Genomic DNA, 15384 nt, shown 5'->3' on the forward strand with positions numbered 1-15384 from the left:
AAATAGAAAAATAGAAGCTCTTTGCGCACATTTTTGATCAAATGTGTGTTAGGCCCATCTACCAGGCATCAAGGTGGCTTTCGCAGATGGGTACCTAACACTAATATACCGCCTCTCTTGGACTTACCTAAGCCTAAAATTTTCAGGGCAGTGTAGGAACCAGCTACATTTATACTCTGCTCAGATACCCCAGGCAGATGGGCAAAAATCTTCTATTTTTTCCATTTATAGTAGGCATAATACCACTTTAATTTAGAATGATCCCCATTTCTCAGCTCTATTGTTTGTATGTGAAATGTTGTGCAGCCATTTTTTTATCAACCATGTTTGCTTGATGGATATGCACCTATGTATATGAATGTGCTAGTCTAAATTTTCATGTAGTATAAATTGAGGGTAGCGCCTCTTTTAGACTGAGCAAAGTCCACCTGTCTGGGGCTTCTGAGCAGAGTACAAATGTAGCTGGTTCCTACACTGCCTGAAAATGTAGGCATAGATAAGTCCAAGAGAGGCGGTAAAAAAGTGTTAGGTACCCATCTGCGGAAGCCGCCTTGACGCCTGGTAGATGGGCCTGACACACGTTTGATCAAAAATGTGCGCAAAGAGCTTCTATTTTTCTATTTATAGTATGTATAATACCACTTAAATTTTGAATGATCCCCATTTCTCATCTCTATTGTTTGTATGTGAAATGTTGTGCAGCCATTTTTTTTTTCAAATGTACTGTATATTCAGTTTTTGATATCTTACTAATTGACTTATAGTCTTCAAAAACAAGATTTAAAAGCACTCATTACAGGTACAAGAAGCCAAACACCTTAGCACAGGTGATATACAGTCATGAGAAAAACAAAGTACACCATCTTTGAATTTTATGGTTTTAGGTACAGGAGTAGAGTTGAGCGAACACCTGGATGTTCGGGTTCGAGAAGTTCGGCCGAACTTCCCGGAAATGTTCGGGTTCGGGATCCGAACCCGACCCCAACTTCGTCCCGAACCCGAACCCCATTGAAGTCAATGGGGACCCGAACTTTTCGGCACTAAAAAGGCTGTAAAACAGCCCAGGAAAGAGCTAGAGGGCTGCAAAAGGCAGCAACATGTAGGTAAATCCCCTGCAAACAAATGTGGATAGGAAAATGAATAAAAATAAAAATTAAATAAATAAAAATTAACCAATATCAATTGGAGAGAGGTCCCATAGCAGAGAATCAGGCTTCACGTCAGCAGAGAATCAGTCTCTTCATGCCATAGCAGAGAATCTGGCTTCATGTCAGCAGAGAATCAGTCTTCATGTCATAGCAGAGAATCAGGCTTCACGTCACCCACCACTGGAACAGGCCACTGTCACATATTTAGGCCCAGGCACCCAGGCAGAGGAGAGAGGTCCCGTAACAGAGAATCTGGCTTCATGTCAGCACAGAATCAGTCTTCATGTCATAGTAGAGAATCAGGCTTCACGTCACCCACCACTGGAACAGGCCACTGTCACACATTTAGGCCCCGGCACCCAGACAGAGGAGAGAGGTTCCGTAACAGAAAATCTGGCTTCATGTCAGCACAGAATCAGTCTTCATGTCATAGCAGAGAATCAGGCTTTACGTCACCCACCACTGGAACAGGCCACTGTCACATATTTAGGCCCAGGCACCCAGGCAGAGGAGAGAGGTCGCGTAACAGAGAATCTGGCTTCATGTCAGCACAGAATCAGTCTTCATGTCATAGCAGAGAATCAGGCTTCACGTCACCCACCACTGGAACAGGCCACTGTCACACATTTAGGCCCCCGGCACCCAGACAGAGGAGAGAGGTCCCTTAACAGAGAATCTGGCTTCATGTCAGCACAGAATCAGTCTTCATGTCATAGCAGAGAATCAGGCTTCACGTCACCCACCACTGGAACAGGCCACTGTCACATATTTAGGCCCCGGCACCCAGACAGAGGAGAGGTTCATTCAACTTTGGGTTGCCCCGCAATATAATGGTAAAATGAAAATAAAAATAGGATTGAATGAGGAAGTGCCCTGGAGTACAATAATATATTGTTAAGGGGAGGTAGTTAATGTCTAATCTGCACAAGGGATGGACAGGTCCTGTGGGATCCATGCCTGGTTCATTTTTATGAACGTCAGCTTGTCCACATTTGCTGTAGACAGGCGGCTGCGTTTGTCTGTAATGACGCCCCCTGCCGTGCTGAATACACGTTCAGACAAAACGCTGGCCGCCGGGCAGGCCAGCACCTCCAAGGCATAAAAGGCTAGCTCTGGCCACGTGGACAATTTGGAGACCCAGAAGTTGAATGGGGCCGAACCATCAGTCAGTACGTGGAGGGGTGTGCACAGGTACTGTTCGACCATGTTAGTGAAATGTTGCCTCCTGCTAATACGTTCCGTATCAGGTGGTGGTGCAGTTAGCTGTGGCGTGGGGACAAAACTTTTCCACATCTCTGCCATGCTAACCCTGCCCTCAGAGGAGCTGGCCGTGACACAGCTGCGTTGGCGACCTCTTGCTCCTCCTCTGCCTTCGCCTTGGGCTTTCACTGGTTCCCCTGTGACATTTGGGAATGCTTTCAGTAGCGCGTCTACCAACGTGCGCTTGTACTCGCGCATCTTCCTATCACGCTCCAGTGTAGGAAGTAAGGTGGGCACATTGTCTTTGTACCGGGGATCCAGCAGGGTGGCAACCCAGTATTCCGCACACGTTAAAATGTGGCCAACTCTGCTGTTGTTGCGCAGGCACTGCAGCATGTAGTCGCTCATGTGTGCCAGGCTGCCCAGAGGTAAGGACAAGCTGTCCTCTGTGGGAGGCGTATCGTCATCGTCCTGTGTTCCCCCCAGCCACGCACCAGTGATGGGCCCGTGCTGCTTTGGGTGCCACCCCGCTGTGAACATGCTTCATCCTCATCCTCCTCCACCTCCTCCTCATCCTCGTCCTCCTCGTCCTCCAGTAGTGGGCCCTGTCTGGCCACATTTGTACCTGGCCTCTGCTGTTGCAAAAAACCTCCCTCTGAGTCACTTCGAAGAGACTGGCCTGAAAGTGCTAAAAATGACCCGTCTTCCTCCTCTTCCTCCTGCGCCACCTCCTCTTCCATCATCGCCCTAAGTGTTTTCTCAAGGAGACATAGAAGTGGTATTGTAACGCTGATAACGGCGTCATCGCCACTGGCCATGTTGGTGGAGTACTCGAAACAGCGCAACAGGGCACACAGGTCTCGCATGGAGGCCCAGTCATTGGTGGTGAAGCACATGCACCAGGCAAGGGATGTGCGTCAAACCGGCTAGTCCCAGAGCTGCAACGAGATTTCGCCCATTATCGCACACCACCAGGCCGGGCTTGAGGCTCACCGGCAGCAACCACTCGTCGGTCTGTTGTTCTATACTCCGCCACAACTCCTGTGCGGTGTGGGGCCTGTCCCCCAAACATATGAGTTTCAGAACGGCCTGCTAACGTTTACCCCGGGCTGTGCTGAAGTTGGTGGTGAAGGTGTGTGGCTGACTGGATGAGCAGGTGGAAGAAGAGGAGGAGGAAGCTGAGTAGGAGGAGGAGGAGACAGGAGGCAAAGAATGTTGCCCTGCGATCCTTGGCGGCGGAAGGACGTGCGCCAAACAGCTCTCCGCCTGGGGCCCAGCCGCCACTACATTTACCCAGTGTGCAGTTAGGGAGATATAGCGTCCCTGGCCGTGCTTACTGGTCCACGTATCTGTGGTTAGGTGGACCTTGCCACAGATGGCGTTGCGCAGTGCACACTTGATTTTATCGGACACTTGGTTGTGCAGGGAAGGCACGGCTCTCTTGGAGAAGTAGTGGCGGCTGGGAACAACATACTGTGGGACAGCAAGCGACATGAGCTGTTTGAAGCTGTCTGTGTCCACCAGCCTAAATGACAGCATTTCATAGGCCAGTAGTTTAGAAATGCTGGCATTCAGGGCCAGGGATCAAGGGTGGCTAGGTGGGAATTTACGCTTACTCTCAAATGTTTGTGAGATGGAGAGCTGAACGCTGCCATGTGACATGGTTGAGATGCTTGGTGACGCAGGTGGTGGTGTTGGTGGTACATCCCATGTTTGCTGGGCGGCAGGTGCCAACGTTCCTCCAGAGGCGGAGGAAGAGGCCGAGGCTGCAGCAGCAGAAGAGGCCGAGGCGGCAGCAGCAGAAGAGGTAGCAGGGGGAGCCTGAGTGACTTCCTTGTTTTTAAGGTGTTTACTCCACTGCAGTTCATGCTTTGCATGCAGGTGCCTGGTCATGCAGGTTGTGCTAAGGTTCAGAATGTTAATGCCTCGCTTCAGGCTCTGATGGCACAGCGTGCAAACCACTCGGGTCTTGTTGTCAGCACATTGTTTGAAGAAGTGCCATGCCAGGGAACTCCTTGAAGCTGCCTTTGGTGTGCTCGGTCCCAGATGGCGGCGGTCAGTAGCAGGCGGAGTCTCTTGGCGGCGGGTGTTCTGATTTTGCCCACTGCTCCCTCTTTTGCTACGCTGTTGGCTCGGTCTCACCACTGTCTCTTCCTCCGAACTGTGAAAGTCAGTGGCACGACCTTCATTCCATGTGGGGTCTAGGACCTCATCGTCCCCTGCATCGTCTTCCAGCCAGTCTTGATCCCTGACCTCCTGTTCAGTCTGCACACTTCAGAAAGACGCAGCAGTTGGCACCTGTGTTTCGTCATCATCAGAGACGTGCTGAGGTGGTATTCCCATGTCCTCATCATCAGGAAACATAAGTGGTTGTGCGTTAGTGCATTCTATCTCTTCCACCCCTGGGGAAGGGCTAGATGGATGCCCTTGGGAAACCCTGGCAGCAGAGTCTTCAAACAGCATAAGAGACTGCTGCATAACTTGAGGCTCAGACAGTTTCCCTGATATGCATGGGGGTGATGTGACAGACTGATGGGCTTGGTTTTCATGCACCATCTGTGCGCTTTCTGCAGAAGACTGGGTGGGAGATAATGTGAACGTGCTGGATGCACTGTCGGCCACCCAATTGACTAATGCCTGTACCTGCTCAGGCCTTACCATCCTTAGAACGGCATTGGGCCCCACCAAATATCCCTGTAAATTCTGGCGGCTACTGGGACCTGAGGTAGTTGGTACACTAGGACGTGTGGCTGTGGCAGAACGGCCACGTCCTCTCCCAGCACCAGAGGGTCCACTAACACCACCACGACCACGTCTACGTCCGCGTCCCTTACTAGATGTTTTCCTCATTGTTCCCGTTCACCACAATTTTGAAAATGAAAAATTTGGGAATCGTTTTTTAACCCAGAACAAAAACTGTGCTTTTACGGTCACTACAAATAATTTGACCAGCTAAAACAGTACTGATTTAGAGAAATATAAATGTCAGGCCTATTTTTTAGGCGCTGTGTGACAGGTATACCTTTAATCACAGAATTAGACTTGTATCTGCACGGTAGCGTGTGTGTTAAGTTTTTCAGAATGACACTATCAGCACCTTGAATCTAATATACCCTTTTTGGGATAGATTTAAAGTAGGCCTGATATAGCAGAAACTACTCATTTTGAAAATGGCAAATTTGGGAATACTTTTTCAACCCAGAACAAAAACTGTGCTTTTACGGTCACTACAAATAACTTGACCAGCTAAAACAGTACTGATTTGGAGGAATATAAATGTCAGGGCTATTTTTTAGGCGCTGTGTGACAGGTATACCTTTAATCGTAGAATTAGACTTGTATCTGCACTGTAGCGTGTGTGTTAAGTTTTTCAGAATGACACTATCAGCACCTTGAATCTAATATACCCTTTTTGGGATAGATTTAAAGTAGGCCTGATATAGCAGAAACTACTAATTTTGAGAATGGCAAATTTGGGAATAGTTTTTCAACCCAGAACAAAAACTGTGCTTTTACGGTCACTACAAATAACTTGACCAGCTAAAACAGTACTGATTTGGAGGAATATAAATGTCAGGTCTATTTTTTAGGCGCTGGTTGACAGGCTCAACTTGCCCCTGATGTAGTATATAGCCAAAAAATAACCACACTATTGATGGTTAAATGCACTTGGGTGACACAGGCTCAGCCTGCACCTGATGTAGTATATGGCCAAAAAATAACCACACTGTTGATGGTTAAATGCACTTGGGTGACACAGGCTCAGCCTGCACCTGATGTAGTATATGGCCAAAAAATAACCACACTGTTGATGGTTAAATGCACTTGGGTGACACAGGCTCAGCCTGCACCTGATGTAGTATATGGCCAAAAAATAACCACACTGTTGATCGTTAAATGCACTTGGGTGACACAGGCTCAGCCTGCACCTGATGTAGGATATAGCAAAAATAACCACACTATTGATGGTTAAATGCACTTGGTGGTAGCTTGTGCTGGCGCACCACAAGCCACAAAATGGCCGCCGATCACCCCAGAAAAAAGTGATATAAAAACGCTCTGGGCAGCCTAAAAAAAAGTGAGCAATTCAATATCAGCACTTCAATGATCCACAGCTGGAGATCGATCACTGAATTAAGTCTTTTGGAGGAGTTAATCTGCCTAATCTCGCCCTAACGTCGCAGCAGCAACCTCTCCCTATGCTTGAATCAGCAGAGTGACGTGCAGCGCTACGTGACCCAAGCTTATATAGAGGCTGGGTCACATGCTGCACTGGCCAATCACAGCCATGCCAATAGTAGGCAAGGCTGTGATGGCCTCTTGGGGCAAGTAGTATGACGCTTGTTGATTGGCTGCTTTGCAGCCTTTCAAAAAGCGCCAAGAAATCGCCGAACACCGAACCCGAACCCGGACTTTTACGAAAATGTTCGGGTTCGGGTCCATGTCACGGACACCCCAAAATTCGGTACGAACCCGAACTATACAGTTCGGGTTCGCTCATCCCTAGTGACAGGCTCAACTTGCCCCTGATGTAGTATATGGCAAAAAAATAACCACACTATTGATGGTTAAATGCACTTGGGTGACACAGGCTCAGCCTGCACCTGATGTAGTATATGGCCATAAAATAACCACACTATTGATGGTTAAATGCACTTGATGAAAGCTTGACCCTGATGTAGGATATAGCAAAAAATAACCACACTATTGATGGTTAAATGCACTTGGGTGACACAGGCTCAGCCTGCACCTGATGTAGGATATAGCAAAAAATAACCACACTATTGATGGTTAAATGCACTTGGTGGTAGCTTGTGCTGGCGCACCACAAGCCACAAAATGGCCGCCGATCACCCCAGAAAAAAGTGATATAAAAACGCTCTGGGCAGCCTAAAAAAAGTGAGCAATTGAATATCAGCACTTCAATGATCCACAGCTGGAGATCGATCACTGAATGAAGTCTTTTGGAGGAGTTAATCTGCCTAATCTCGCCCTAACGTCGCAGCTACAATCTCTCCCTACGCTTGTATCAGCAGAGTGACGTGCAACGCTACGTGACCCAAGCTTATATAGAGGCTGGGTCACATGCTGCACTGGCCAATCACAGCCATGCCAATAGTAGGCAAGGCTGTGATGGCCTCTTGGGGCAAGTAGTATGACGCTTGTTGATTGGCTGCTTTGCAGCCTTTCAAAAAGCGCCAAGAAAGCGCCGAACACCGAACCCGAACCCGGACTTTTACGAAAATGTTCGGGTTCGGGTCCGTGTTACGGACACCCCAAAATTCGGTACGAACCCGAACTATACAGTTCGGGTTCGCTCATCCCTAATCAGGAGTAATTATAATTTTTTTAAAAATCTGGTCCTTAAAAGATCAATGCAACCTCAGATGAACAACACCACACAACAAATTCCACCATGTTATTATTTATTCAACAAAAATAAAGCCAAAATGGAAAAACAATGTGTGTTTAAAACTTAATACACCACACAAACCAATAGCTTGTAGACCCACCTTTAGAGGAAAAACTTCAAGTATTCCGTTTTTGTATGAGTATCAGTCTCTCACATGATTCTGGAGGAAATTTGGACCATTCTTCTTTACAATGTTGCTTCAATTCATTGAGATTTATGGTAGTTCATATATGCATAGCTCTCTTAAGGTCCTTTCACAGCAGTTTAGTTGGGTTGAGGTCTGGAGTTTGACTGAGCCATTATCATACCTTAATTATTTTCTTTTTTTCTTCTAGATCTGCTAGTGTGCTTAGGATCAATGACCGGTTGCATGACCAAGTTTCAGCCAAGGTTTAGCTGCTGCATATATGGCCTTATATTTCACTCAAGAATACTTTGATATATAGAGGAGTTCATGGTCGACTCCATGACTGCAAGGTGCCTAAGTCTTCTCGGTACTAAAACAATCTCTAATCACACCCCTCTACTACTGTGCTTGTCAAATGGTTTGAGGCGATTATGCTGATATGTCTTGATTGGTTTTAACCAAACAACTCCACTTTAATCTTGTCTGTCTGAAGAACATTGTTCCTGAAATATTTTGGCGTGTTCAGATGCAACTTTGCAAACCTAAGCAGTGCTACAATGTTTTTTTTAGAAAGAAGAGGATTTTTTCTGCTAAGCCTTCAAACAAGCCATAGTTTTTCAGTATTTTTCTAACTGTACTGCCACAAACTTGAGCATTTAATATGCTAACTGAAGCCTATACAGTCTTAGATGTAGCTCTTGGGTTTTTTGTAGTTTCTCTGAGCACTTCATGGTCTCACTTTGGGGTAAATTTGCTGGGACATCACAATTGTCAACTGTCTTGAATGTTTTCCACTTGTGAAAAATATTTCTCACTGTAGAATAATGGAGTTCAAATTGCTTATAAATGGCCTTATAACTCATTTCCAGATTGATGGGCAGCAACAATTGCTTTTCTAAGATATTTGCTTATGTGTTTTCCCCTTGGCATTGTGTTAACTTGAATGGTCTAGACCAGCAAACTGCCAAAACTGCTGCTTTTACCGAAATCGTCACACTTGCTGATGATCAATTAATCAAGGGCATGTGATTAGCAGCATCTCACTGATACATAACCTCTTAGTTCCTATGGAGGCAGTAAGGGTGCACTTAATCTTTCACACACAGCTTCTGCATTTCGGCCCAATTTTTGTTAAATAATTTAATACAATAAATTTGTCATGTGTTGTTCATCTAAGGTTGTATTTACCAAATATTAAGACATTTTAAGGAACAGATTTTTTAGATTTTTTTTTTATTACCTGATATGTAAAACCATAGAATTCAAAGAGGGTGTACCTTGTTTTTCTCATGAATGTACCATAACATGAAATTTGTGGGAGCTGTCAGTCAGTCGTAAGATCAGTGTACTGCTAAAAAGTTTACAGATCATAAAATAGGCATTTGCCAAAAAAAGATGATGATATAACCTCAATCCACTGATATAAATAAAAAGATATACAGAAAAAAAAACTTAAAATAAAAAAACTTAAAATAACACCCAGGGCAAAGCTAATATATTGTGTTAAGCCTATTCAGGGTCTGATGGGGAGGTGCATGACAAGTTTTGCAGTATTATATCATTCAACCAATGGCCGGCTCTAAGTAATTGATATAACATTTATTTTAAGATACAATTCATATGAGAATCCAGACAACAATTATAAAATCTGAAAAGGTACATTTCATATAAGACAAGGATAAAAAATGCTAAAATATATATAGTGATATATTAGTATTTATAGTTAATTGTAGTCACGGTCCCTCTTTTAGTTCCAATTGCGGAGCTCACGCAGTTTTTGAACTAAGTTCATATACTGCGGTATATAAAGTTAGATACTCCTCTATATTGTATATTCATATGTAGCATATCTCTATTATCTTTTCGAGTTTATATATTAAGTTCAGTCTCATTATATTTTCATACTGTGTTTTCCTATTGATGACAATGTGGAGCGCAATTCAAATATGGTTAAGTGGGGTATGTTGCGCTCTTGCGTTTCTTACCAGTATCCCGGTGTACCCATCTTATTGTACAGTCGGCCACTACCAATAGATAGGTTGATACATACGTGGCTCTATCAATGCAGTTTTGCAGTATTTCTGTGACAATAACATTTGCACTTTTAAATTATTTTTACTATTTATTTTGTGATTGCAAAGTTTTTATTAATTTGATTCTATCAACATGTTTTTGTAAAGTATATGATAGGCCTGAATGTCAGAAATGTTAAACCACAGTGCATCCTTTAAATATAAAATCTCCATAACCACGTCAGAGAGATTTCTTTTTTTCCGAGAAAATGGAAGAAAGATTGAAAAAATTGCATGCTAGGTTTACAACTTTCATTAAACATGAAAGTTACGAAAAAAGAAAATACTATTCGCACTATTTAGATCAAACTATTAACGGAAGGTTTAAGAAGCATCTAAGAAAAAATATTGTTAGCCGTAGACCCTATAATAAAAATCTGAATAATTGCTCAGGTATGACAATGGAGGATAACATAAAAGCTTAGCTAAAGGGGTTTTCCAAGACTACTATATTGATGGCCTATCCTCGGGATAGTTAAAGCAAAGACAATGCAACATCGCTCTACAAACATAGAATATATGAACTAATGCTTTATTCACTAAATAAAATGAGTATTAGGTACTGATCAAATATATTTTTATCAAAATAATTTGTGCTCGTCCACCATGGGAAGGTGACCTCAATCTGGATGGGAACCTACTCTATGACACTTCTCCCTGTGCCATCCAGGGTAAGCAGGTTCTACATGTCTACTGTGTCTGCTCGATTTGTTAACTCTCTCTGTGCCAGCAGGCCTTCAGATAGGGTCATCAATATCCTCAGGATACTGTAGGGCATCAATATGTGATTATTGAAAGTCTTACACCCAGCATCCCTGCTGATCAGCTGTTTGAAGACGCTGTGGCACTCCGGTGAGCATGCGGCTTTCTCACTACTTACTAATAAAACCGCTGTACACTGTATAGTGGCTGCGCTTTGTCTTCCAACCCAGTTCCATTTACTTGAATGGGACTGTGCTGCAAATAGGTCATGTGACCAATGAACATGACATGCTCGGTCAAGGAAGAGACTACAGCACTCACTGGACCACATATTCAAACAGCTGATCAGCTGGGGTTTTGGGAGTTGGACCTCCACTGATTAAACATTGATGACCTATCTTGTAGGTAGACCATCAATAATGAATGTCTGGAAAACCCCTTTAACATATGGTATAATTTAGCTATGTCTAAAAGTCTAATTAACATCTTAAAGGGGTTATGCCATGATTAATGTAAAAAATAAATATCATATACCATATAGTACATGACAACCTCTTTCTAACAAAACGAGAACCAGCCCTATACATCATATGGATATCTCCCCACTCATTGCTCCAATTACTCTGCTAGACAGCTGACAGCTTAGGGGGAAAAGAGCACGGATGTTCACCTCAGTGAGGTATAGAAATTAGGAAAAAGAGCAAACAGCAGGTGGTGATATACAGATAGATTTTATTGAACAACTCAGTCAGTGGCTATATAAAATTTTGAATTACATGTAATTACAAAAATATTCTGATCCAGGAGCTGGTTTAAAAACAGTAGAATATTTTTTGTGCGGAAACTCCTTCACAGAATCATATTCTAATTGTTCCCTACAGGCCAAGGCCAATAAGATAATGGGTTGCATCAAAAGGGGCATAGATGCCCGTGATGAGAACATAGTCCTACCACTTTACAAATCACTGGTCAGACTACACATGGAGTACTGTGTACAGTTCTGGGCTCCTGTGAACAAGGCAGACATAGCAGAGCTGGAGAGGGTTCAGAGGAGGGCAACTAAAGTAATAACTGGAATGGGGCAACTACAGTACCCTGAAAGATTATCAAAATTAGGGTTATTCACTTTACAAAAAAGCGGAGATCTAATAACTATGTATAAATATATCAGGGGTCAGTACAGAGATCTATCCCATCAGCTATTTATCCCCAGGACTGTGACTGTGACGAGGGGACACCCTCTGCGTCTGGAGGAAGGAAGGTTTGTACACAAACATAGAAGAGGATTCTTTACGGTAAGAGCAGTGAGACTATGGAACTCTCTGCCTGAGGAGGTGGTGATGGTGAGTTCACTAAAAGAGTTCAAGCTGGGCCTGGATGTATTATTGGAGTGTAATAATATTACAGGCTATAGCTACTAGAGAGGGGTCGTTGATCCAGGGAGTTATTCTGATTGCCTGATTGGAGTCGGGAAGGAATTTTTTTCCCCTTAAGTGGGGAAAATTGGCTTCTACCTCACAGTTTTTTTTTTTGCCTTCCTCTAGATCAACTTGCAAGATGACTGGCCAAACTGGATGGACAAATGTATTTTTTCGGCCTTATATACTATGTTACTATGTTGCAGATAAACATTGATTTAAAAAAAACTCTAGAAATCAGTACTGTTATTTAGTTCGTTATTAATTTAATCAGTTATTAAAATGCTATTGCTATAGTGTAATATTTTTTGCCTTACAACTGTGCATATTTCCTTTCAACAGGGCTCCTATGATGGCAATTGTGCATCTTAAGGTTACCGTCTAATCAGGAATTTAACATTGTAGGTCAATACCTACAGGGGATGCTTTCCTGCTCTTCCTTGTCCTCTTATCTTGCTGCATGACTGCTTTTTAGCTTTTCTCTATCAGAGATGTCGTCTTTGACTAGTTTTTAGCTACAATGACTATAGAGAGCTTGCGTTAGTCTGAGACACACCTCCTTTATCCTCATTGGTTCAGGCGTCTGCACTCTCCCTCACCCTGCAGCTCCATCTCCCCAGAATGTTACAAGCTCACCAGGAAATTAGCGCATGGAGATCTGATTTCCATTTTCGCATGGGCAATATAAAATGACAGTGCAGTGTACTAAACTACCAGTGAGAAAAAGAAAAGACGATAAAAAGAAGACAATCATCACATTTGCCAAGGTAAATGAGCCTTGTTAAGGCGGTCGCTAAAGAGTCTCTTTAAAAAGGTTTTACAGTCATTAAGATTTCTTAGCAAGTGTCCACAACCTGCCTCTTGAAAGAGAAGATTCATAATTAACTGTTCTTTGCCGCTCTGGTCCCTCACACTGCCTTTGCTGTCTCCATCATCTTGTCCCCACACTGTTCACATCTGGCAGTGCATGGACATGTAGTAAAGAAGTTGAATGACAAGCAGCACTACAAATCCCAGCATGGGAATAAGAAAAATACCATTAAGAAGGGTGATGGTGCACGAAGATAGGGAACCTGGCCATGGGTCCCAGCATGAAATAAGTATATATAGAAATCCGCAGCACTCCTCCAGTAGTGAAAAAGATCTGGTCTTTAATTTAAACCAGCAGCATAATACAGCAACGTTTCGACCAGCTCCGGTATTTGTTGCTTGACAAAGACCGGAGGTGGTCGAAACGTCGCTGTATTATGCTGCTGGTTTAAATTAAAGACTGGATTTCTTTCACTAGTGGAGGAGTGCTGCGTATTTCTATATATACTTAGTGCATGGACATGGTCACATGCTCTGCTCCCACCAATGACTGGCTTCAGTGGTGATGTGGCAATAAGCAGCATGTCACCGCTGAAGTCAGTTATTGGATGGAGCGATGTACTGTATGTGACCATGCACTACCAGAAGAAAACAGTGAGGTGACCAGAAGATTGATACAGCAGCATAGAGGACCAGAGCGGTGTGGAGCAGGTAAGTATGAATGTTCTGTTCCAGGGGGCAGGCTGTGGGCATTTGCTAAAAAATCATAATTACCGGAAAAACCCTTTAAGGAGCAAGGCCTCACACTTACTTGTACTGAGTCTCCTGCAGCTCCTCTCTACTCTTTTTGCTGCCTTATGGCACCAATGTATAGCAACACATTACCGAGATATTTTCCGCTAGAAGCATTTCTTATTTCATCTCCGCATTTATCTCTGCATCCGATATAACATATCACAGAGGCCCCCTAGAAGTCTATGAATTAGGAAGTTGTATAGAGTCATAATATGGTGGTAAGTATGACTCTAACGGTGCTAAACCTCTGGAAGGGAGAGCCACCTTCACGACTCGCATCATAGGTGCTCAGAATTGCTAAGGAGTAACGCATGATGTTTAGTCCATACTTACCTTTCGATGATCTTGGAGGTTAACTGACGATGAACATTTTTTGTTACAGACTGTGCACATCAACCTCTTTTTAGAATTTCCTGAAATAAGAGAAGAACATACGTCAAGTGAGAGGAAAGGAGTAATAGAACTGCTGAAGAACAGAGATATGAGTACTAAAATGGAATACATATATAAAGGTTCTATTGTCTATTTGGACACTACTGTGTACTGTATATGATATTATTATTATATCGGAACTACCAAACTATGGAGCTATATATACCACAACTATATGGATTAGGGTGGTCATTTATTATACTGAAATACACCTATATCTGCAACTTCTCCCTCTCATGCCAGGTCTAAAATTGTGGTTGTGGCATTGGTGGGGATGGGCCGGTAGTCTGTTTTAGGCGTAGAAAATGGTCTAAATGTAAGACGGCGTCAAAAACACTGGTCTTAATAAATGTGCCCCATAGTACATGTAGTATTTTTATGGACACTACACAGTAGACTATTACAGTGTTGTGACAAAATGTTGCATGGCGCTATAATATGAAAACAGTGTACTATGTGGCACTACTGAGACATTCTGCTAACTAAAAATTACCATAATAGCAGAGTTGTTGCAAAATATTAAAAAAATATTATAATATTTTCAGTTAACTTCAGTCTGCCCTTTAAATGGGTTATATCGTTAATGAGTGCTCATTAGGGCTGGGCTTCGGACCATCTAAAAGCACCCTTAGGAAAATGTAATCTTCTATCTCCTCTATACAATAGTTAAAACACCATAGATACAAACAAGTTTTAGGCCAGTTACACGAGGGAAATGACTGACAGCTTGCAGAATGGTTTATGTGCTATAGACATCAGACTGTTTACTTAAACAGGGCACTTTAGAACTCATACTGACGTGACAAGATGGTTTATTTTACTTTTTTTTAACATTCTCTGTTTATGTAAGTGGATCACTAGCGAAATTGAAGATGTTGTGTCATTTGCACACATAATTAGGGTGGCAATTATAATAGGCCTTGCAGATCCTTGTCAAAAACATTTTTTTTGTTGTAAAGTGCATCACAAATTAATTTTAGCATGCTAAAAAAGCAATTTAAGGTCACTGTCACATGGCAGTATTCTGGTCAGCATTTTTTTATCAGAATTTGTATGTCAAAACCAAGAGTGAATCCAAATCACAGAAGAGACACGCATATTTCCATTGCACGATTCTGAGACTATTAGACTACGTGCACATCTGCAGCAAGATTCTGTACTTTATTCTGTTCCAACAGTGACAAATCCTCCATGTCACTGAACCACGTGACACATAGGGGACACATCACTGCAGAGGCCACATAACCCACAGAAGTTGACAAGCGGT

The 15384-nt window shown here is 43.1% G+C and overlaps 1 protein-coding gene across 7 annotated transcripts in view; it reads right to left on the bottom strand.

Annotated features, from left to right (window-relative positions):
* PRDM5 (PR/SET domain 5) overlaps window positions 1-15384 on the bottom strand; it is a 284272-nt gene that overhangs the window by 166247 nt on the left and 102641 nt on the right. For all 7 annotated transcript variants that reach the window (XM_040418393.1, XM_040418396.1, XM_040418395.1 and 4 more), the window contains one exon: window positions 14019-14098. In XM_040418393.1, coding sequence (XP_040274327.1) covers window positions 14019-14098 — 80 coding nt within the window. The remainder of the gene's footprint in view (window positions 1-14018; window positions 14099-15384) is intronic.

The sequence above is a fragment of the Bufo bufo genome, chromosome 2 (genome assembly GCF_905171765.1).
Source record: "Bufo bufo chromosome 2, aBufBuf1.1, whole genome shotgun sequence".
NCBI classification, from domain to species: Eukaryota; Metazoa; Chordata; class Amphibia; order Anura; family Bufonidae; genus Bufo; species Bufo bufo.